The following is a 25702-nucleotide window of genomic DNA, read 5'->3' as shown; positions in this document are numbered from 1 at the left end:
TAGTTTGAGAGCACGCATTTACCCACAAAGCCTTGAGGACCCGTTTAAGCACAACGACATAAGATATCATTACACCATGTAGCAGAGAAGGACAATATTTGGCGCCGCGTCCAGGGTCTTGCTTGTCACGTGACTTTAGATGATTTCCGCTTCGGCCGCTTCGGCCGTTTCGCCGCCCACGCATTTCCACTTCTCTGAATGATAGATTGAAGTAGGACAAGGAGGTCAGCGAAGCTGTCCCAAGGCTAACGCGCTCGTTTCAGGGTTCAGCGATATACGAATTATGGTGGGTGAACTTTTTTTGTGTGTGCTTCTTACGACTTCGGCTTTCATGATGTCGTATAAATTGAAGAGGTAAAGTGATCCTAGGATAATCACAGCGGTCTCGGTGTCACTCTTATTGTGGTACCAGCTTGCATATAGGACAGTTAATCGCTCTTCAACAGGGTGAAATGTAATTTCAAAGGCCGATGTGCATATTATGTTACATTGTAGATAAGAAAGTTATTGGAACGTGGCTGAATAAAACGAATGACGATCGAACAGGAATTATAGGCCTATAAAACCTACAGAGGATATGAGTCAAGAAGAATGCTTGAATACAATGATACTTGATCCTTTTACTTTCCTTGTAAATGTCATTTACCCCATCTAGGACAATGTCCCTGGGGAGGAATGACGTCATAAGGTGTCGTTTAACACAGTCAAACTGTCTCATCCCATATTGTATGCAGCATCACCGACATCATCAGGGTGAAATGGTTGCCATGCCAACCCGGAGCGCGTGCCTGCAGCTCAGCAAGTCTCTGGCAAAATCTTTTTCCCGCCAGGTTCGCGAAATCACCTACAAATTTTACGGTCTTCTCACGAATTGGATGAACTCTGCTTTAAGTAGCTTATCCTGTGCTCATCTTCATCTTTGATTCGTTTTCCAGGGGACAGATAAATCACACGACGTTATACAATGCGAAAAGTAGGCTCTTATGACATTTTGATACATATAGCGCTACTCCATTATATCCAGTGTGAATAGAAATGGTTGAACATTCTTTATCAGCTAGACTGAAGAGACGGCAAGATAATTAAAGGAAGAAAATATCTTGTGCACAAAACAATTCATTGTAATCAAATTGATCATTCATGTGTCTATTGTTCTCACAATCTTGGGGGCATTTCATGAAGAAACTCGGCAGATAAAATGTCCGACAAGTCAAATTATATCCGACAAGTTCAGAGAAATCAGCCAATCAGACTAAAGAATTTCTCAAAACTTGTCGGATATAATTGACTTGTCAGATATTTTATCCGACAAGTTCCTTCATGAAATGCCCCCCAGAATTACACAATTGCGATTAAAGTGGCTACAGCGTCTTATACAATCTAGAGACGGAGATCGTGTTCTGCGAGTCGCTGCGATGCAGGAAATCGATATCCCCGCCATTCGGATTACATGTAATGTTTGGTGCGTGTATACACTTACGTATACAGTATAATAGATTCATTAGTTTCTATAGTTGCTGGCTGGTAAAGATGCACGGAGGTTATAGTACAAATAGGATTCTGTGTGGGTCCTATAACTTAACAAGAAACCGCCAACTCCGCCACAAGATGAATTCCTGACTTAAAGAAATCTTAGGGTACAGAAGAAATTTAAGCAGGGAACAAATCAGCAAAATCAGACCTCATAAACATACGAACAGTACATTCAAAATATCAACCCTACACACTAAAAAAAAATAAGGTTCAAATTTGCACCCTATTGTCCCTATAGCAGCACCCCGGGATGCACAATTGCACCTTTTATTATGCAAGTAGAAAATTAAATATCTTAATATCTATATTCGTAGCTACAAAGATGCAGACATATCCATAGTTTGATCTTACGAGTAAAACCTTGGTACTCGTGGTCCAAATTTTCACTTCACAATATATTAATGTTTATGGTGCACGTTTGCACCCTTGATTAGCACAAAACTGAGGGTACAAATTCGCATCCCTGCAGGTTCAAAATTCAGCGTATTGCACCTCTAAGATTGCAAATTCCTTATTGGGGTGCAAATTTGCATCCTATGGGGTGGTTGTATAGCGACAATTTTTTTGGTTCAAATTTGAACCCGTATTTCTTAATGTGATGTATAGGTTAGTTAATATCCATGACCTTTTTTGTATCTCTAGGCCTATGTACTACAAATAAAAAATATACATACATTAGCCTATGTAACATCCTTTCGAGACAAACAACAATCACAAAATATTCTCTGCCAGGACACTGCGTGAACATTAAACAGCAGGCCATTAGCGATTAAAGATATTGTTATATACTTTTAAGGTCGTTAACTTCTTTTTCCAACAAACTTGTTCGGATAATCTTATTTTGCCAAATTCAGTACATGGATCGTATACTATGACGCTTAACGTTATACCTTATGCTCCAGGCAGACCCTCTTTTCCGTATTCCCTATAAGTAGAAAGACAAAAACAAATGACACCCCCAAAAAAAGAAAAAGAAAACAAAATATCACCCTCCCCATGATATACTCCCAAATCGAAAGGCACGTGGGATAAGATATAGTGATTCCAGTCATTTTCGTTTGTCATATAAAAAAAGATTAACCCATGAACTTTTCCCGATATCTGTTTCCTACTTTCAGCGTCGACCAATTGACTTATAGATAAACAAATGAAACTCTTTGGTTCATGAATAAAAAGATTGCGGAGTTTACTCCCGAACCTATGTGATTACTTTTAGAATACAAAACACAGACAACAATATTACTACTCATACAATAGACTAGTAGGCCTACTGTCGAATTTATCGTCTGCATCTTTTGCCGGTCACATCATTATGCAGACACGGTCGAGTGGTGGCGGTATACATAGGAAGTACATGTACTATTGTACTACTAGTAGCAGAGAAACTTCCGAACCATCACCATACACGCATCGTCTTGCACGTAGACTGTACTTCAGATATCTTTATGATTTTAAATCGTTAAAAACACCGCGACAAGCAGTGGGATGGCGAGAATCCGAAACCTGTCCCAAAAAAGAAACCTACCTGTATGTTTTTTTTTTTTTGTGTGTGTGTGTGTTTTTTTTTTGTATCGTTGTTAATTTCTCAGAGGGGTAGATTCTCGGGATCACGCTATGACTCCACTCAACGGCTGAAGCATACATGGATGGATGTTCTCATTTCCACCATGGATCCAGTTTTAGGGAGACATTATTATGTTCATAATTACTTTATTAAGGTGACACAAGACCCTAGGGAGACAAGTTCTGTCTCCTTAAAGTTTTAAACCAATTACGCCCCATTCAATTGCATTGACATTGCATGATCTACAAAGTGTCTCCGATGAGTTGTAGTTTATATATATATATATATACATATATATATATATATATATATATATATATATATATATATATATATATATATATATATATATATATATATATAAATTATTTTCTATATATATATAGACATATATGATATTAGAAAGGAAGGAGAAAACGGTGCGTAGCTTTGACATCGTTATATACTTATATATACGTATATACATGCATATTATATAATACATATACAAATATATATAAGAGCGGTAGAATGAATAGACTTATCGTCTGCGCTGTCTGACCGTCTTCGCTTGTATCGTCAAGGCCACGTTGGCTGCTTGCGCCTTTCAAGGACTGAACGTTATGCGATACCAGGCGATCGATTGTGACAATCTCTGCAGCTCACTCGAAGCATCATTCATAGTATTGGGCAAGGGATTTGAAGTTAGGTAAGTAGGAAAAAGCGAAGGTTCAGGTGCACAGGTAGGCGAAGAGGTAGGCTGGTACATGTTAAGGTAGATGAAAAGGAAGAGAGAGAGAGAGAGAGAGAGAGATGGGGAGGGCATAGCGACAGTCATAAAAAGAATGACAACGACATCGGCACACACACAAACACACACAAGACACACACACAAAGGACAATACTGAAGAAATCAATAGCATACTTATGTATGTATGTATGTACAGATAGATAGATAGATAGATAGATAGATAGATAGATAGATAGATAGATAAATAAATAAATAAACTACTAGTAATGAGTAGATAAATAGATAGATAAATAGATAGATAGATAGATAGATAGATAGATAGATAGATAGATAGATAGATAGATAGGTAAGTAGATATCTCCAGGTATAGATATAGATATACCATAATTACCAGAATATAGCCGTTGTAATAAAGAATAGCTGTGGTGTACCCAACGGTACAAAGCCACGCAAAGACTGCATACGTTTTTCATTCCCACCCGTCATCAAAATGGAAATATCAACAAATTACATAATGAATTATATAAAAGCATTGTATTAATGCTGTCTTTGCTTATACATTATTATAAATCAAATAAAAATACATCATAGCAATCTGAAATGAATGATAACAAGAATGGACATTGCTCTTAAAGGGGGACGAAACCCAAATATTATGTAGATTGAGTGAATGCAGAAATATTAGTAGAACCCATTAGTAAAGTTTGAGGAAATTCGGACAATCCGTTCAAAAGTTTTTAGTTTTTTAATTTTTGGTAGAGCTATCACTGGATAAGACGGCAACAAAAATTCGTGATGTCACACATGGACAACGATATAAAGAAAATATAAAGAGAATTTAGCACATTTTCGTTGTTCTAACATAATGAAAGAGCACTTGGTTTTCCTCTTTCAGAAGGCAGGGAGAATATTACCCTCAACATACATGGCAGGAACACATGAAAGGGATGTGTACTGTTCATAAGAATATGGAATTTTGTGGAATTTGTGTTCTTTATGATTTTGTCTTGCTATGATTTAACAAATTGTTGCAGGTGTCTTATCCACCAATTGCGGCACAGGAACTTTAAGAATTGGGTACTAATAACCCTCAACCGGATTGTCCAATTTTCCTAAAACTTCACTGATGTGTTCTACTAATAATATATTACTGCATTCAATCAATCCACATTATGAATGATGCAAGTTTCATTCCCCTTTAATGTGTGTAAAAATCACAGGTATAGCACTCGCATCGAGGTACAACACCGTCTCTGACATGCAGTGAAATGAACAAAATAATACAAAGAGAAATATAACACTGTGTCTCGTCGACATTGCCATTATAAGAGGCAGGATAACGAGACACCAGCAGTACTATGGTTTGTGAATGCCGCAATACTGCTATCTCAGCCTTCCTGGATATAAAGAATACTATTTCGCTGGTAAACCCGCCTGTTGATAGAAGTCGCATAATTGCCCGTTGCTGCGAAAACGAGCCCAACTCTAATTTGTTTTTATCGCAACAAATCCAATCAATCGACATAACCATGGTGAATGGCACAGATTCTGATCTCATATCGCATAAAAAGATCTTTTTTCCTCCTCAGTCGATGAAATTAAAATCCCGCCAACTTCTGCGAACATATTGGATAATCCAATTTCGAGAGCCCCGCCGCCCCTCATATTTAGGCTAATTTTAGCGCCGCAACAAGAGCTGTTGGTTCGAGTTCATGACATTCTGAATATCATTACGCCAATATAATGTACGCATGCGAATCATTTTACAGCAGTTGAGAATAATGCTTACATTTTTATAAACTGTCTGAGATATTACATATCTGATATAACGTCAATAAAGTAGTACAAACGTGTATTCACTGCATTACAAAACATAGAAAACGCATGCTCTGGGGCAACATGCAGTGTGCAAGGAAACTCAATCATTCAACTAACGGAAGAAAATAAATGTGTTTCCTGTTGCGCGTTTTCTGGGAAAATTTAAGCGCAGAAAACACCTAATTAGAACGAGCAGGTAATGTTGTATATTTAGGATCATGTGTTTTCTTGACGAAAATCTGACGTAAAGTGATAGGTTGCCTACATTGTATAGATTTAATGAGAAGTGCAGAGAAAGAAACAAAATTAGATCAAAATGTCTCGTCCAATCAACTCATGTTTCTAGCTTTCTTCGTCAGAGCATAGGATCTTTAAAAATGCCGTCACTGCAAACTGTTATGACAAAACTGTCATTTGTTCTTTTCCTCTTTCTTTTTGTTGGTCTACGGTTTGGTAGTAGACGTACTTTGAAAAAGGAGAGGGGTCCGTTCCAGGCGTTATGACGAGTAAACGCAGTTAAAGTTTACTGAAAATCGAACAATGTCATTAAGAAAGACTGTTGGTTTGTTTTCTTTTTTACAATCAGCAAAAGAGAAAGTAGACGCTTTTTCAAATTCAAATCTCTCAGAGAATGTTTGGCTAAATATTGATGATTTATATACCATGTTAAAGGTAATTTGATTGGCTATCAACCTAGCTGGTAGGTCAATAAGAAGGGAAACTTTACGCATGATTGAATAGATGCGGGTTTTTTTTTTTTTTTTTAATTCCAAGCCACAAAAGTAAACATTGCAAAAATGAACAAGTTGTCATTCATGCGTATGTGCACTTCCATATCACAATGAGAACAAAAGACAAATTTAATACAAGCACGAAACACGAATTAATTTCCAAAAATAAGCCTATGAACTCTATAATGTCTTTGTAGCCCCCAAAGATAAAGAAAAGCTAAAAATAGTAGGGAAAATGAAGAGTCTTCTGTCAAATCCAAATTCAAATGGCATTATAGACATATAAAGAAGAAGCAATGTTAAAGGTAGGGAATCCCATTTGCATGCCTTAAATGAAGAGTTGTATAAATACAGTGGTATGTTGAAGAGAGTATCATTTTAGAAACTCCCATAAAGTATCAAAAGTGGAAGGTAACATTTAGTACATTTTTATTGACCGTTAGATTTTGAATTGAATTTTTTTCGGGGCTCACCGTAAATTCCAGTACATTACTATATAGGCTACCTTTGCAGACCCATGCACTGCATGTGTGTCCATCATGTATATTTTGTGAAGAAAGTTCATCAAAACTTACAAACATTTCTATATACATTCTTGCCACACACTCATTATGTTATTACATCAGCTCTTATACTTTTAGATTTGTGTTTATAGATAAAAAAATGCAGAAGACTGCAACAAAAAGGCTTAAGTGTGGCTGACACACAGAACTACTGAGTAGTTAAGAGTTTTGTGCATTATTCAAATTGCAGATAACTGTTGACTTCCAAATTTCTAAGCAGTGGCCTAAACAAGTCCCCTGAGGTTCATATTTAATGTTTTGCTGCATTTTGGGAGGTCTGTAAAAGGTATCCCCTACCTTGTCTACCTAACAGCTAGAAATACTATGTGTAGTACGGTACTGTCTTTGTAAACATGAGAGTGCAAAGTTTTTCATGAGGCAAGACAAATTAGGTACTATAAACTCATTAGCATAAGAAGGGTCTTGAGGTATAAACTAGTGAGAAAGCCCAACCCCTCACATGTATGATGTGCAATCAAATATGATAGATTGCAAATGTGATCGACTGCAAAACTGTTGTTTTCTGCAAATGATTACCTACACATATACACTTGCATATGGTCATATTATAAGGCATAATGCTGAAGGGCCTTCTGAAACATTTATGTCAGCAGAGCTTACGAATGTGTATGTACGGTGACTTTTACATGCTGTCACAATTACATGTAATGGATCTAAAAAAAAAAATAAAAAATTGCAAAACAAGTTCACAGCCTGCAGAGCTATGTTTAATGTTTTGCTGCATTTTGGGAGGTCTGTAAAAGGTATCCCCTACCTTTAACAAAATTGGCAGAAATTTGAATTGCTGTTTCAAATTAGGAAACTGGAAATAATACATCGTTCTTGAATTTGTCTCATGCATTCTTAAATTTCTAAATTAAATGAATGAAATGAAGAAATTCTGTCCATTTTATTACTTTTGTGGCTTACTCCCTTATGCCATTTGAGGTTTTAGTTAACAGAAAATTTTCATTTTCCGTTTTAAGTTTCCCATTTTGTTTTGTTTTGTTTTTGTTTTTTAGGAAATAAAGTGATACACGAGAACGAAAACTTGTTTTGGTATTTCATTTATGTCTCTCGTGCTAAATTGGTCTTTTGTTATCATTGCTATTTTAAAGGTTATTTGCAAATGAATGACAAAATGTCAATTTCTGCAATTTTTACTTTTGTGTCTTGGAAGACGAAATCGACTGTGTTCACTCATGCGCAAAGTTTCCCTTAGTATCAGCCTACCAGGTTGATAGCCAATTAAATTACCTCTAATATGTTAATACATTTTTTCTTAATTCTTCTATGAGAAAAGTGTTCACTTTCTTTTTTTGCTGAGTGTACATCCTTTCAAAGACTTGAACACATTTCTCTATGGAAATCACTGCTGAAAAAGAAGATTCGATTTTTTTTTTTCTATCATTTGTTTGTTTTCTTCGGGCGCGATGTATGCTGGCAAGATGCCCGAATGAAAGTAGAGATGCTACCTCCATGAGATGGATTAATGAGTCCAGTGATCACAGGAACACCAATTAGCCTTATCAGATCCGATCCAAAAGAGCAGGCCAGAGGCTCATCTTCAACACTTATTAACGCCACTCCGACGTTTGACATAACTATTCAGGCAGTTATTGCATTAATACTTTTCAGTTAGCGTGTATATGTGTTGCATTATCTCTTCAACGTTGATTTGTCGTTGCGCAGTGTTTATGATTAACATTTAACTAGAACGTCAAATGTGTTGGATTTAATTAAATTTTGTTCCGTATTGTGCTTCCTTCTGGCTTTCAATATAGAATGATGATATCCCTTGAAGTATACTTCTTCATTTAATATCCAACGAAGAATAATATCTAGTCCCTTGGCAGTTAAATCTTGCTTCTGTGATCTGAATATTGAGTCCTGGACATCGATTGGTTGAACGCAAATCTGTCGATCGATTATGATTGGCTGACTGTTCGGAGCTGCACTCAGATCGATTTTTTTTTAACCTGCGGGTGCGATCCACACGAGATGTAGAAAGAGGGGAGAGGGAGAGAGAGAACCAGATATAGAGGCGGAGAGAGAGAGGGGGGGGGGGATGGGGAGGGGAGGGGAAAGAGAGGGAGATGGATGGGCGTGTTTGAAAGGAGTTGTAACGTATCTCATTAATATAGCATGACCAGTGATGACACATCGCCCGCGCAGACTATCGTCTGTCCCTTCTCTCCCTCCACATGCGCACACACGCACCCACTCACTCCCGATGCACGCACTCGATTTGGGTGTCCTGATAATTGTGAGTTCATGCACCATTATTGACAAGCTATCGAAGAGCATCAAGGGAGAGCCTCTGGCGCGCATTATCGTCTGCTATCAATTCGGTGAAGTGATAACAGCTCATTCGGCAAAAAATGGCCTGGCGTGAGCGGATGTTGGTAAACATTTCTTGTATTTAACATGCCATGTGATCCAACTATTGACATGTTCCTGTAGACAGCGTGGCAGTGACGTGACTAAGTGATGAGGGAAAATGGGACCCCAAGATTTACGCCTAGGAAAAGCAGGTGCATAGATTGTCGCCTTTCGGAGAGCACCCTGCGCGCTGCACCTGTGGAGTGAAGTATTTTAGGTATTTGCACTCTCCGACAAAGTGCATCCATACGGCCAGCCATAATAGCCTGTCTGCGGCCGGTACGACTCGAAATGCTAGCGGAACGATGGCGGGGAATTTCACCGAGACAGGGGACCTGTGGCTGCTCTCGACTCTTCCATCATCGCTGGCTTCAACGTCCCATTCATACTCACGATCGTCAACAAACGTCCTGCCGACCACCATGGAAGAGGGTTCACGGGGTGGTCCGACGACCGTGGCCATCGTCGAAGTCACGGCCATGTCGATAATCCTCGCCATCGCCATCCTGGGCAACGTCGGACTCATCTTAATCATTCTCACGGACGTCAGGCTGCGAACGGTGCACAATAAGATGGTGATCAACCTCGCTGCGTGCGGACTATTCACCGTGGTCGCCAACGGACCCTTCATCCTCTCCACTCTCGTGAAGGAAGAATGGATATACGGTGATCATTGGTGTCAGTTCAACGGCTTCACGACGTCGGTCTACGGTTTGGCCGTCGTGCTCACCCTTGCAATCATTTCCATTAACCGCTACCAGATCATCGGACCCGTGACTCGCCGGCAGAGTCCCTGGGTCACCAACAAGAGAATACCGCTCGTGGTCGCAGGTAAGAGAGAGAGTCGCTTCTTTTGATGTGAGTGGGTGAGCTTTGATCATCAACACTCTCAGTATTATCATTATCTGTTGGAAACATTCGTATTGGGATATGCAAAAACATCCTTCTTTTTCAACATATGACAATCTCAATCAGATGTCGCATGCAGCAACATTCTACCGGTGCGGTGCTATGTCAGACCATGACATGACTGCATCTTTCAATGTCTCCCATTTTCCACTTTATTTTTCAAACTTTCCTTTTTGAAAGCGTTACGTTGACTTCGATTTTGTACGAGTGTCGATGAAATTCTTCTCTGTGTAAGATGAATGAAGTACTTGTTATAACACCTATTCGCTGCATAAACCCTCATCTACTTAGTATCATACGGCTGCTGTATAGCTCTCAGATCGAACAAACAAAGACATTAAAGGACAAGTTCACCTTCATAAACATAAGGATTGATAGAATGCAGTAATATTAGTAGAACACATCAGTGAAAGTTTGAGGAAAATTGGACAATCGAAGCAAAAGTTATGAATTTTTAAAACTTCTGTGTTGGAACCGTGGATGAAGAGACTACTAATTCTCGTGATGTCATATGAGTACAACCGTATAAAGAAGATGTAAAGAAAATTCAACATATTTTCACTTTTTTCGCATAATAAAAGAGCACTTGACTTGCCTCTTTCTGAAGGCAGGAGAAATAATATTACCCATAACATTATGTTGGTAACGAGTCAAGGGAATGTGTATTTTTTTCAAAAGATGAAATTTTGGGAAATTTTCTTTATATTTTCCTTATATTGTTGTACGCATGTGACATCATACACTGCAATTAGTCTTCTCATCCAGCAGTGACTGCACAAAAACTTCAAAAATTAATTACTTTTGAACGGATTGTCCAGTTTTCCTCAAAACTTTCAATGATGTGTTCTACTAATATTGCTACATTCTCTCAATCCTAATGTTTATGAAAGTGAACTTGTCCTTTAAAGGCAAAACCATAGAACACAAGAGAGATCAGATATGGTGTTTGATGATAATTATCTGCTTTCTCAAAGTCAACATTACAAAAAAGTCAAATCCTGGAATTTGCACGGAATTTTTTTTCTTTATGTCCACATAAGTTACTTTGCAATCTTCGTAATCACGAAATTTCGTCAAAAATTGAGGGAGTTTTTTTTTTTTTGGTTGCGAAAATGAGAGGTATCACTTTTTTTTTTGTCAGTCTAACCAATGTTTTCAAGATCTCGGAACAGCAATTGACGCATTATAGCAGAGACGAATATATTTCTTGCTTAGACTTCATTGTAACAGCAACACGTTATCAACTGACATAATGCCTGACAAATCGAATCACGTATGGTCAAGATGAATTTGACCCTTGAAGAGAGAAAGAAAATACAACAACTGAAACAACTTGGATTGGTTTCTCTTGAGCTATAATTTTACAAGCTATCAGTACACCGGCCATCTTGAGGCGAAAAGGGGCGACATTTGAATGTGCTGTAATCGGTCAAAAGAAATCCATACCGTCTATTCCCTCAAGACCGTAACTTGCTCCTCTTACCACCCCACGCCACTTTCTCCCACTGATATTGGCGAAAAATGAGCAATTCAGAAGAAAGCTAGGAATCAGAAACTTACTGATCACCTGTTATAGAGAGGGAAACTTCCTTACCATCAATTTTATCACTCTGTCCTTTTTCTCTTGAATTTTGATAGGGCGTACTTTAAATCTGGGCCCATGCCGTGCCCCCTCTACTTAACGCCATGACCCAAATTATCGATCCCTCTCCACGGCATGTCGCCCGTTACCCTCCTCCTATCTGATTCTGAGATTACTCATTCGAATCGTAGCCTCGAGTGGACGTTTGAGTACAGGTGCAATTGCTATTCTCAAAAGACAGATTGGGCAGGTGACCTGAGATGTTTGAACCAACGAGGTCTCTTCATGACACAGCTCTATGTAATTTCTTTGCTGGTAAAAGGTAACATGGGCAGCAAAAAAAGTATTGGGAAAGCCATAAACATGACACTTTTGTGGTTATGAAATTCCTCAGATACGTCCATAAGTTAACGACCCTGCCTTGAAATTGATAACGATTGATATCAATTTATATTTCTTTCACATTTTCACATTTCACGATTATCAGCGTAAATTGTAAAAAGGCAAATGATTCTATCGATCTGCCTATATCGATCTATGGGATAAATCACATATTTACACAATGCATAATACTGTTTACCAATAGATGGATAGATAGATAATTATATAATAAATGTTTGAATGTGTGTAACTTATGCATATATACACGTATACTAGAGTACTCGTACACATACTGATAAAAGAACATTTGTATACTACATACATGTATAATATATGTGTGTGTGCGTGTGAGCGTGTGTATGTGCGTGTGTGTGAGCGAGCCAGAGAGAGGGGGATAATCTGGTGTATAATAATACTTTTTTTTATGTTGAATGTCTCAATGGCCTCCTCGGTGTCTGCAACAAGTTCATCTAACTCAAACATTGCTGATGTCTGCATGTGCTTGATCGAAATCCTTCCTCATTCATCGTGCACTGTAGATTCAGAGGAAATGAGTAGAAGAGTTTCAGAGGATAGTGAATAGACGAGTGCGTTTGAAGACGGGGGGGGGGGGGCTCGTGAGAAGTATCGCATCTGATCACTGCGGGGCGAATCTTCACTGATCCACTCGGATTATTTCCGTCACTCAAGTCCACGAGCAGGCCTTTTGTTTCTTTGTTTCCAGGGAATCGCTTGGTCCTGGAAGATAATCAAAGTCCTACACGAAAAAGAACTCTGCAAGTAATTGAAACACAGAGAGAATATGTAAGAGTTTAAGCTTAGTTTCATAATTCTCGACTGCAGCAGTGTATTCTCTGACATTTCGTGGATTGGTGTGGTGATTATGTAGAAGGGAAGAACATTCTAAGGATTTAAAGAGAAAAGATGTGAATATGGAGGAACTGATATCATTCTCGGTTGAGCAGTGACTTCATGAGCTGAGCTTACACCACATTAGAAATTAGCAGGCATGCAGAGCAAACTCTACTCTAGCTTCTCGTAACACGCTTTCGCCCGTGTTACATAAAACGACTCCATACAATAATACATACACCTCATCCAGTTCCGGAGGTACCCTTACAGTTCCGGGGTGTCTGTCCCTCAGTTCGTTCGCCCGCACACCTCAGATCTTGGTATGACGCGTGAAAATCCCCTTGGGTATATTTTCATGATACCAATACTTGGCTCAGAGATGCTACGTGAGGTACAGATCCGTAAAGGTCGTAGGTCAAAGATTATTGAAGTTTGGTATTATATCTTATAGGGATGATGGAAATCGATAGGCAGTCATTTGCATGACTCTGTAATGAAAGATTAGGTGAAATGCGTCAAATTCACATATGATATTTCTATCCATAACGTCAGCTAGGAAATGTCTAGAAAATCACAACTTGGTAAGCTGCTTAGAAATGAATTAACATGTAATATTTTAAGAGGTAAAACGTATAATATCAAATTCACATCATTACTATACTTTAGTCAGGAGGCTATTTTCAGGCCGTAACTTTATCTGAAATGTGTCAAGTTAATAATGTCCACTGGTTTGTAAGAAAATTCAGAATGAACAGAGGCTTATTGGCACGAAATGATTAGGGCGAAAGATCAAAGGTCAATGACAATCGGCAGAGACATTTATAGGTAAATTCCTCATTATTGGACCATGTAACTTAGGATTGGAAATTATAGGACCAATAGGAATTATGCTTTGATGATGATACGTAATAGAGAGAACTAATCTTGTGACACTTTTTCTTTGTGCAAGGAGAATCAATCGTCAATCCTTTTGGTCAATGATCAAGACCAATTAACTTCATCTAAATGCAAATGAACAGTCACACCGAACGGCAGAATACAGAGATTGCGCGAACAGGCGGAGATGACAAAATCCTCTGAGCGCTTCAGTGGGTTTAATCTCCCCCTTCTCTCTCTCTTTTTTTAAGGAATTCCAGACGATTTTCATAATTTCATATCATGTAGTACATAAATTGATAGTGCCATAATATAGATTTGTGGAACTTATTGTTGTCACCGAGCATAAAAGCCAATACTCTGAAAACCCCAAAACAAGTTACACTGACCAAGAATGATGACATATAGGAGACTCACATATTCCAGTAATGTATATTCTTATGTGAAGCTGTTATGTCATCATCCTCGTTCATTGTGATTTGTTATGAATATTGAAACCATTGATATTCCTCATCCCAATCACTATAAATTTTGAAACTCTGTACCCAGTAAAAACTAATATATTTGTAGCTGCTCAAATGCAAAAGTCTAAACATCATTCGGAGTTCTCCTTTAAAATTATTCTAATCGAGGCCATTATTTCCTGGAATCGTTTCATGAATCGCGAGAGTGTGATGATTGAATCAAGTTTATGTTGCCATATCATTTCTTTTGTATCACTTGCCCTGGTCATAGAGTCTGTATCTGATAGCAAGCTCAAGGAGCACTCTGTTAAATTGGTCAGTTATGATAATCAGCCAATCAGTTTTCGTCCTGTTCAATACGCACAGGTAGTACACACACAATGTACACACATGATTATTGTAATATACATGTCTTTGTGAGTATATATTGTGTGCATGTATAATTCCTCCTATAATTATTACCTTCATGGCTCACTGATTTCTAGAGAGCCCTGCCGTCAATACTATTCCCCCGAACATTGTTATAGGTATAAATTTTGACGTCCGGGTGAAGAGGGTCAGTCAACTCGTCCAGCAGTGTGTCTGCACAATTCGGAACTTGGTCCCCTCATCTCTATTATCTGTAAGAGCTATAGGGACCTCCGACCGTTTCGTTAACGCCGTTATTGTAACATGTCGATGATTGTATTTCCCGCGGTGTGATAATCTTTGCCTATGTTGTTAGGTTGATTCCTACATCCATGGCTTCTGCCAGATCAACTGCAATTATCTCAACTTAAACCAACAACAAACATCTTCAAGAAAAAGCGCCCAATCTTCATCCTCTGCACCACAGCCCCCTCTCTTGTTCATGTTTAACCATTCATCACTTAATAAGAAAGTATCAATCTCGATATAAACAAGTGAATTAGTAAAACGGCCGCGGAGCTAAGTTACAGAATCGAATTCGACAGCTCAGTTATCTTGCTGCAACACTGCATTATAGTATCAATTTTACGTTCGAAACCATCTAAATTCTAGCCATCACTCCACCAAGAAAAGTTACCCTCTTCTGTTTATTTAACATTTCTTTTGGTGAGTACACCTGAGTGGGTTTATGTGAAGATAAACAGCATAATCATGTTCTCTTCGAGGAAATGAATAAGTTATTTTAAAAATGGTGAGGATGAATTGATACGGTACCAGAACGGACGTTACACTGGTCGCCCACACATCTCGTAATGACTCTAACTACTAATGAAGCAATTTCCTTCTTTTTCCTTCTTCATTCTTTTTCTTAGTCTTCTTCCTCATCCCCCTCACCTCCATCACCATCACCTCTTCCTCCTCTTCACTTCATCCTATTTCTCCTCCTCCTCCTCCTCCTCTTCCTCCTCCTTCTCCTTTTTACAATTGAATGATATCTTTTATTCTCGATATATTGTAGTCGCTATGAACTTAACGATGCTGTTTTCATTTTAAATATTATTAAATTCGTCAACGCCACTATTGCCATCGCTGTTAATCCTATTGTTGTCTTTCCTTCTTTTCTTTTTTTTTTTTTCATTGGCATGACCACAATCATCACCACATTTTTCCTCCGGCTAGTTTAATGTTCGCTTGACGCCGTCTCGTTTAAAATAACAAACTGCCATCTTGCTACATCAGCAATCTTAAACTAGCGCAGTAACTTGTAAACATTCGTTTCCAAGGGTTTCGAACATGGGCAGTTAAATGTGTATATAAGTTGAAATTAAAATGACTTACTGCAGATGTCCCCTATGATGAATTGCGGGACATAAACACTCCAAAACACTCGTTTCCCCTCTCCCGTTGCTTCTGGATCCAGGGAAGTGATGAGAATTTTAATGATGCACGTCTTTTTAATCATTCGGCAAAGGATTTACGTGATACTTTGTTTATATTCAACTCGACAAGTGAAAAGTGTACAGGAGAGTTTAAAGACACACTGTGCTCGTTAGGGGGTGTTACGTTTGTGTGCTTTTGCGACTTGTGGGGAGACATACTGCTGTTACAATATGGGGAAATTTCCGATGGTAAATGACAGGTAAAGTGTAGTGAACTTCACGAAGCAACTGCCCATCTCGAGAATTATATGTATAACGCCATGCGAATCTTTTAACATGATAATTATTCATATATACTCTATGTTGCGTCTTACATCAAGAAGTATACAGACGCTTTGAAAATCAGTTATACCGAAAAATATGTGGCACTTTTGCCTCTCTACCTTAATTCTTGCTTTATTCATTCGTGAAACAGCCATTAACATTGCGTGTGCAAATATCGTAAACCATGAAGCCAATATTAAAGTATCATTTGTGATCGGAATTTTAGTATTCTTTGTAATCACTTGTCCATTGTAAATCAAGTTAAAAGTTATATATATATATATATATATATATATATATATATATATATATATATATATATATATTTGTTTCATATAGGGAAACTGTTTTAATGCTTCTTCCCAAAGTACGATTATAAGTGGAAATTGTCTCCTGGATAGACAAAACGAAAGCGAGTCATTCAGCTGGCAATGTTTGAACTGTAAAAACGACTGATTGTGCGCACCAGGGTTGTGTATATATAAAGAATTCAGGGCACGACACAAAATTAGAAATTAAATGGGACCAAAATCCTTGTCAGTCGAGAAAGAAACCCGACAACAACAAAACTGACACTCTCTCGTCTGTCAGACAGGACCAAGACAACCTGTAGCGAGTGATAGTATCGCAACAGTTGCAGACGATTCTGCGGGGAATGGCGGGAAGTGTGTGCGTTAAGCAATTAATCCACTTAGGAAACAAGGCTGTTTCCCGCTTCTCGACGTCGTCTTGCGGCATTGAAGGAAACAATTGGTTCCTCGCCAGATTTTCGGCATGTTCCCAACCCCACTCGAAACTTACACCCACTTCACTCACTATCATTTCACTATAATGAGAAAACAAGTTTGTTGTTTTCTTGTTTTTTTAATCGTACTATTAACAGACCGCAAGCAGTCTGCTCATAAATTCGGTCAACCGTCTCACTAAGTCGCAAAATAATGATTCTTGCTACATCTTTTCTCTCTCTCTCTTTTTTTTTTTTTTTTTTTGGTCTAATTTATTAAGAAGCCTGCGCTTTGATATAATGCAGTATTTATATCCCACCTAGAGTCATAGCAGGGTTGAAATTCGTGTCATGTTCAAATACATCTTGAGTAAAGGGAGTGAAGTGAAATGGAATTTCATGCGTTCACCTATTTTCCCGATTATCATATCGGTCAGAGTGGCATAATATATGCAAATTAGATGAAGTGATGGTGTCATGGATCCTCTTGTCTCTCATTGGCTCGCCTACAGAGCATTACTAGATTTCATTTACTTGGCAAGAAGATTTGATTATTTTCCTGCACTCCAAATTGATATAAAGCCCAGAGTCATATAGATTAATTAATAAATTATTAACAAAGTGAAATGTTTTCTGGTATCAAATATGCACACACAAATAAGCACGTAAGGAGGCCATGGCATTACTGGAAACGGCCACGCAAAACCTTAAGGGAAATCGGAGAAGTTTAAAAAGAAATGTCTGATAAGTACTTCAGTAAGAATTCGAAACGTGGCGTCCTGTGAGACTCTGATATAACATTTCGTGATCACATAGTATTGACGCCATGTGCGATTTTAAGAAGTCGACATTTCTTTGTGTTATGTATTCACATGAGAACCAAAAATAATTCGTTAATTGTTGTTGTTGTTTTTTTTTTGGGGGGGGAGGGGGAATTTGTAAGAGAGATTGCTATTCTTTGACAAACGAATCTGAGTGCTGCATAGGAGGTATCAGTACCTCCTTGGTACAACCATGATCTTTCATAACACTGTTTTCAGCGTCTTGGAAAGAAGGAAAAAATATATGCTTTCAAGCGCATACAAAGTGTACGCAAGTGTGTACGGAAATGACGTCATGTTGCAGTTATGGGGTCATCCCATGAGACCGACACCCACGAGTCATACAGCCCACGAGATTGACAATAGGCAAATACAGCCCATGAGTTCGACACTAGGTAAAAACAGCCCACGAGTTCGACAGCTACAACACAGGGTTTAATGTTTCGATCTCGTCGGCCCTGTTTGCTTAGTGTCGAACTCATGGGCTGTATGACTCGTGGGCTGTATAACTCTTGGGCTGTATGGCTCTCGGGTGATGGTCTTGTGACGTGCACCCGTAGTTATAGCAGGGAGGTATCGACCTCCCTGGTTATAGATACGCAGGACCAAAACAACTATTTCGAGTCATTATACAGTGATGTGTTCGTGCATTTCTCAATGTGTGTCAGATTTCGGTCAGAATTTCGCTAATCCTTGGGTTCGTTTCATTGTGGTTATGGAATGCAATATCTCTCCAAGACTGAAGCGGTATAAATTCTTAAGCTCAGCAATGATGAAGTTATATTCAGTTTGCTGAAAAATACCTTACTCCTTAATATCAATCTGATGACTCGAATATATCTTTTAAATCACTGCTCCCAATGGTATAGAATACCTTCAAGCCGAAAATGAAAAAAAAAAGGTGCGTTCTAACGAATCTCCTGAATTACGAAGCTTATTTCATTTTCTGATTAACGAACCTTCGGAATAATATGATCTTTGGAATTATATGACCTTCGGAATAACGAACTGTATATGCCTATCTCTTCCAGAAGGCCCTGCCATCATTATTACCCCAGTATTGCCAGGTATACCCATTTATGCGCCTGGATCGAGAGGGACGGCATGGGTAAAAACATTTTGTCCAAGAAAGTAAGCACTCGGCAGGATTCGAACTCGCGATTTCCGTTTAAAAGTCGAGAGTCTTATACAATAGACTTAGGACCTATACCACAGTACTCCAAGCTGTACAAAAAATTAAGTGTGGTAAATCCGGTCACTCACCTTATATATTATCGATATTATCAATATTGTTATTAATTCTTTTTTTTTTATTTGCAGCGGCCTAGTATCAACTTTACTATAGCTTCGTTTTCACAATATGAGAGACAACACTATCATGCAATAGTAGGCAACCCATCTATTCTTTTTTTTTCTTTTTTCCCTCTTTTTTTGAGGGGGGGGGGTTGCTTTTTCACTGGAAGCATCGCAAACAATGCTTTCAAGGAAGGACTGAAAAGGCGTGAGTGAAAGAAGTGCATGCATGGGGCTTCGTATCTGCTGCAGCACGTTGCCGACGCATGAAGTTCTCCTCTGCCCAACCCACTCAACTCCCTGGTGACGTTCGGACGTCGTTCAACGTCAAAACAAAGTGCTATGCAAAACAGACTGTACATGACTGTCACGTTGTTATCTGCTGGTTCAGAGTCTGGGGAAAGGACTATTACGCAAAGCCTAAAAACGCACATCTGTTGTTTCGTGGCCAAAAAGTCGCCATACGTGCTGTTCGACCATAATTGTTATATTCGTTGAAGTACGTCAGTGAACATGGCTGTTTAACGTGCCCGTCGACTGAACTTCGGATGTTAGGTACTCTATCGTGGAAATTTGATTAATTCCCGAGTCCCACTCTTCATCAACACACGTTAGAAGGATCATAGGTACACATAGGAAATCTTTCTCTGCTTCGAATTCAATTAAGATGCTACTTCCAGCTTTACATTTCAAATTCTGATTGGTTCCTGCTGATATCAAATTACACTGCGAACGCAACTTGGAATGAATTCAGAATTTCAGAGCATGCTGTCGCGTATAAAGCGCACCACTAAAAGATTTATTGTAGCAAAACTCAACTTGACTAAACAGGAACACGCGACTCTCAGTTGTTTTTTGAAACCATGAGAGCTGCAAGAACACATCTCCATGTCTCGGCACATGTTGCCAATCAGCAATGTTTTAGGGCGAATTATTTCCTTGCCGACACGAATGGAAATATCTGATCACTTTCATTTCTCGCGTTTGTGACAGTAACACTTACAGCGCGAGAGAACCTTATCCGAAACACATTACATTATTTCCGCCCTCCGGGACCGATGAGGGAAAACTCGCTTCATTCACGTAGTTGTAATTGGATCAGCAAGACTTGATTTAGCGATAAGTGAATTCATGCAGTGAAGCCTGAAATAATCATAAAACTGCGAGAATATTTAACTCGTTGACTCTAAATATGAACTTTCTTTCATTCTTTCTTTTTGACATCGTGTAGCCTTTTTTTCCCCCTCTCTTGATCTCTCTCCCTGTGCGTGCATATGTCTGTGTGTATGTTTTGGATGGGTGGGTGTACCTGTCAATTCGGTCATGTTGTGATGGAGATTATCCATTAACATTGACGGGTGCAATGACAAAGGGCTTTGACTGAGTGCATTATCCAGCGATTCACAGTTTACAGACCTTCATCTCAAAGTGAAAGACACTTGCAGTTTCTTTCAAGGTTGACGAGATCAGTTAATATCCTCATTTTTACGAAAATTAACCCGAAATATCTCTCGTGTATTGACGGGCACATCATAACGTCATTGTGATAATGTAAAGCAAGCATGATGGAAGCTTGCTAATTATGTCCCCCTCCCCCCCCCCATGTTCTGACAAGGTAAATCGCATTGTCACACCAAACTGTGTAGCCTTCATAGGAGGCATACTGTATTTACCCCCTCCCTTCACCCCTCCACCATCCCCTTTATCCCCCCTCCTCCATCCCTTCATCCAATGTACCCTTAACCAACACGGAGAAGTTCGGAGCTAAAAGTGCTTCGAGAGGTCACCCCAAAACGCTCACTTCCTCTCGATGAGAAATCAGTTAAGATGGAAACTGCGGTTTTCTCTTCAGTTGACATTACCGAGCTATATACTGCTTCGTGATTGACACTAATTTGCCAAGTATATGATTTCCACATTTGCCTTTCTTTTCTGCCGGTCTGTCTTTTCTTTTCTTTTCTTTTAAAACAAACGAAAAGCTGAAACTGACCGCGTAAATTTGGACTTAATTTCCAGGGGCCTATATGGTTCGCATTGCCTGCGTCCGGAAGAAGTCTAAAATAACATAATTGCTGGTGATAGCTAATTTCTGTTTGAATGTAAAGATAAGCGGGAGGGGGGGGGGAGGGTCGCTTTGGGCAAAATAATGTGTTAGACCCATAATGAAAATCCCAATAGCTTTCATCACATTTGTCTCAGTTTATGGGACTTTGCCTCACGGAATATTATGTGGTGCTGTTTTTTCCCTTCAAGTAACAACTCAACAGCAGTGGGCGGAGATAAAGTCTACAATGTTTATTGCAATCTTTGATTAGCTGTTATAGGGATATTTTATAGATGGATTTCATGCACAGCGTGTTCAAGTTGAAATTCATCAATTGAGTTTGATTAAACAAAGAGAACATGAGTTTTTGTTCGTTCGTTGTTTTTTAATCACAATCCGACTTACAAGAAGACACCTCTGGAACTGTACATTGTAAAGTTTGCGACGTTTTAACGCAACATTACACTCTAAGAAAAAAAGGTTCTTTTGAGCACCATTAAATGGTTCTCAGCACTGTCACAATAGCGACACCCTTTTAGGTGCTCGTGAGAACCTTTTCTAAATGGTGCTTGTCGGCACCTTTTGCAAAAGGTGCCCATTAGAACCTTTTTCCCGATGAAATGGTGCTCATGAGTACCATTTAAAAGGTGCCCATGGGCACGTTTTTGACTAAAGATGGGCACCTTTTTGACTCTTTTCAAAAGGTGCTCATGAGAACCATTTCATTGGAAAAGGTTCTAATGGGCACCGTTGTTAAAAGGTGCTGACAGGCACCATTTAAAAAAGGTTCTCACAGGCTCCAAAAAAGGTGTCGCTATTGTGACAGTGCTGAGAACCATTTAATGGTGCTCAAAAGAACCTTTTTTTTTTCTTAGAATGTAGTATGTGAATTGATGTCTGTGTATTTTTGGTGTGTTTCACATGCAGTGCTGGTAAGGTGCTTCACTGGCACCATTCTTAAAGGTACATTACCTATCTGCATTGAAAATGTGCATCATAAACTCATTTGAAATGAAATGAATTCATCTGAATTTCATCTCATCAGTCAAATATACGTTCAAAACATGTATACATATGTATTAGCAATACATCAGCATATCATACATTATCATTGACACTGGGAAAAAAGAGCAAGGATAACACACCCATGCACACACAGTTTCACAAGCATGAATACATGTACATGACATTCACCAATATTTTTTCATGAAACATTACTCAATAACTGAAAACCATAGAAATTTGCTCTTTCACAAATTCGCAGAAATGTATTTATTCACCTTCACTTTTACAATCTAAAGGTGAGGTTTGTATTTGTCATGTTATAATCTGTCAAATATTCTTAACAAAATATTTTCATTTGTTCACTAATTTTTTTTCCACAATATTTGTCATTTGTGTACCGAGCAGTTCTTGAAAGACCATCACACATCTCTGTACAGATGATATGGAATAGCAAGAGGTGCGTCAGGCTTTTGAAATACATAACAAAATTTCTAATTCTCTGTGAAATAATTCCTGCATGGATGAGATACAGTAATTGTGTAAGTCATAAGATAGGCAGAAGGCAAGTACATTACCTGCTTAAGTAGAATGAGGAACTTTTTCCACATATTTGCTAGTTTGTTCGGTGTTTTTTTTTTCCTTTTAACGCATATTTGTCCTAAAAGCAACTACAAAGGGCAGGAAAACAATTCCATTAAACAGGACATTTGGTATTGTCACAGAAAACATACATTATATTGCTGGTACTGTATGATACTTCGGATAGGATAAGCTTTACACTTCTTCACTTCACTTCACTTCACATTCATAACGTCGAGTACTTGAATTAACTTATCTTTGTATACGAGTGACCTTTTTTGTTGTTGTTGTTGTTCTGCAATTTGAAAGCACCATAGACACATCTATACAACTGCAAATACAAGAAGAGTATCAATTCAGGTTAATCATGACTTCTGACAATTTTACAGCATGTCCTACGAAAACACACACAAAAAAAGAAAAGAAAGGAAAAGAAAAGAACACATTGTTTTATAATGAGAAGGATAATAAGAATCCCAAGGGGAAAAGAGCTAGGATACCACACCCACACAGTTTTACAAGCATGAATGAACAAAATTCCTCATCCATGATCTTAAATATATAACATTGGGAATCGATAAAAATTTGAAGAGTTTGATAGCAAAAATCGATAAGTCCATTTTTGAAGATTTTGAAGTACGGTCTCTGTCATAAAGTACAAAATAATACCTTTTAGATTATATATTGGTTACTACACTTACATATAAAGGTAACATTTTTGAAGTTATGGTCAAAAGAAGCAAACATTTTCTTATTGTTCTCTTTATTTTTCTAGACCTTTAATCGCAAATATCTCCATTTGGCAAATATGGACTTATCGGTTTTTGCGAACAAACTCTTCATTTACACTTTTTTTTAAAAGCAGAGCAACAAATTCATTAGAGTAAACTATATGCAGGCCTAAAGCTGAGGTTTGAATTTGCTGTCCTATAACCTGCCTATGACAATAATATGTTGTTAGCATTTGTCATTTTGTTCACCAAATTTGCCAACAGTCTTTTAAACACCACACATGTACATTTTGTATTTCTGCAAAAGCAATATAAACTGGTGACAAGAGGTGCATCAGTGCTTTGAAATAAATTACATAATCTTCAATTCTCTACACAATACGTAATTCCTGCGTGGGTATAAATGCAATAAGTTTTACCAGTCTAGGTGCAAACTTTAAAAGTGTGCAGAAATCGACCACACAATGACTGGAGAATTATAAAGAGCATTTTCCTTTTGTGCTTTTAAAGTTTAGAACTATGAATGACTCCACTTCTCAGATTGGCATCTGGTCTGATCTCATTACGTCTACCCCCCCCCCTCGCCCCCCCCCCCCCAATTACAGTTGATTCAAAGCTGTTAAATGCAAATTATAGTGAAACATTATCACTGGTACATTGTAAGTTGCAAATACTGTATTGGGATCATAACAAAACATGTGACCCTCCATCACACAAACCAACAAAAAGTCGCCTGACATAAATATTTGGTTGACGGCAGATTCTGAAAGAGCAGCTATAAAATACACTATAAGTCAATGCAAACGAACTTACCTACCCTATCTACATATTTCTCAAAGGTTTTCTCGGCAGCATCAGTGTGTTTTCTTTGACTCAGCTCATTCTTGGCTAGCGTAGGTTTCTGGTCGATGCTGTCAACGGGCTATCGGGCTAAAACTGTCATTCTGATTGATGTATTCTTTTGGTCACCCAGCTCATTCTTGACTAGCCCATCGGTTCTGTTTGATGCTGTCAACGGGCTATCACAGGCTGTCATTCTGGTCGATGTATCGTCTTAGCCACACAGCTCATTCTCGACTAGCCCAGGGTTCTGGCTGATGCTGCAAATGGGCTATCCCGGGCTCTTATTCTGATCGATGAATTCTTGTGGCCGCCCAGCTCATTCTTGGCTAGTGTTAAGCCTACCGGTTCTGGCCGATGTTGTCAACGGTCTGTCACGGGCTGTCTCTCCGATCAATGTAGAGTCTACCTTTTTCCCTAACCGCACCAGCGACCCAAACACGTACGTACTGCTTCATCGTCCCGGCCAGAGTTATTTGTTCCCTGGTTTCTGTGCATGTTGGTGTGTCCACTTCCCTGATATATGAATTGAAAGATACAATAGACCTACACCGCATTAATAAAACAATGTCATTGCTATAATTCGATAAACAGAACACGGCATTACACGGCGTGACTCCTCACTGAGAACAAGCCTGAAAACATACTGAAGAGATTTTGACCTAACAGTTAGGCCTACTGGGCTGTAGACAGACCTCTATTGGCTCTAACGTTAACACTGACAGTTATACATAACTTATAAGCTTCTAACATTAAAACAAATTTCCTTATTGCATGTAGACGGTATAGACCTTACCCCGGGGCGCTCCTTGTACACAGTTATCTTTGCGTTCGGCGTTTGGGCTATGTTTCAGAGTTAGTAGACTCTATTTTTAATAGGCAAAGAAATATCTAAACGTTACATGCATACCTAGCTTAGTAACTTAGCCCGGCCCAGTCGCTGTAAAAACGTGACAGCCATGCTCCGGCCCCGCACGGCGTCTGTTCGGGCTAGCCCATGAGCCATTGCTATGCCAAATTTCTAATTGTAAAGTGTCTGTCAGCTCAGCCTAACATGTTATTGATAGATCTGGATCTACTGTACCTGGTAAACATTACAAAAGATAGCAGCTTCGATCAAATTAGATCTAACATTAAGATCTAGCTAACCGTTAACCCGTTGAGGACGG

At 38.7% G+C, this 25702-nt stretch overlaps 1 protein-coding gene across 1 annotated transcript in view; it reads left to right on the top strand.

Annotated features, from left to right (window-relative positions):
- The first annotated feature begins 9800 nt into the window (after window positions 1-9800).
- LOC140237855 (uncharacterized) overlaps window positions 9801-25702 on the top strand; it is a 75458-nt gene continuing 59556 nt past the window's right edge. Inside the window, exon 1 of the mRNA XM_072317786.1 lies at window positions 9801-10152. Within this exon, the coding sequence (XP_072173887.1) occupies window positions 9801-10152 (352 nt within the window). The remainder of the gene's footprint in view (window positions 10153-25702) is intronic.

The sequence above is a fragment of the Diadema setosum genome, chromosome 14 (genome assembly GCF_964275005.1).
Source record: "Diadema setosum chromosome 14, eeDiaSeto1, whole genome shotgun sequence".
NCBI lineage: Eukaryota > Metazoa > Echinodermata > Echinoidea > Diadematoida > Diadematidae > Diadema > Diadema setosum.
This window is presented reverse-complemented; position numbering and strand designations above follow the sequence as displayed.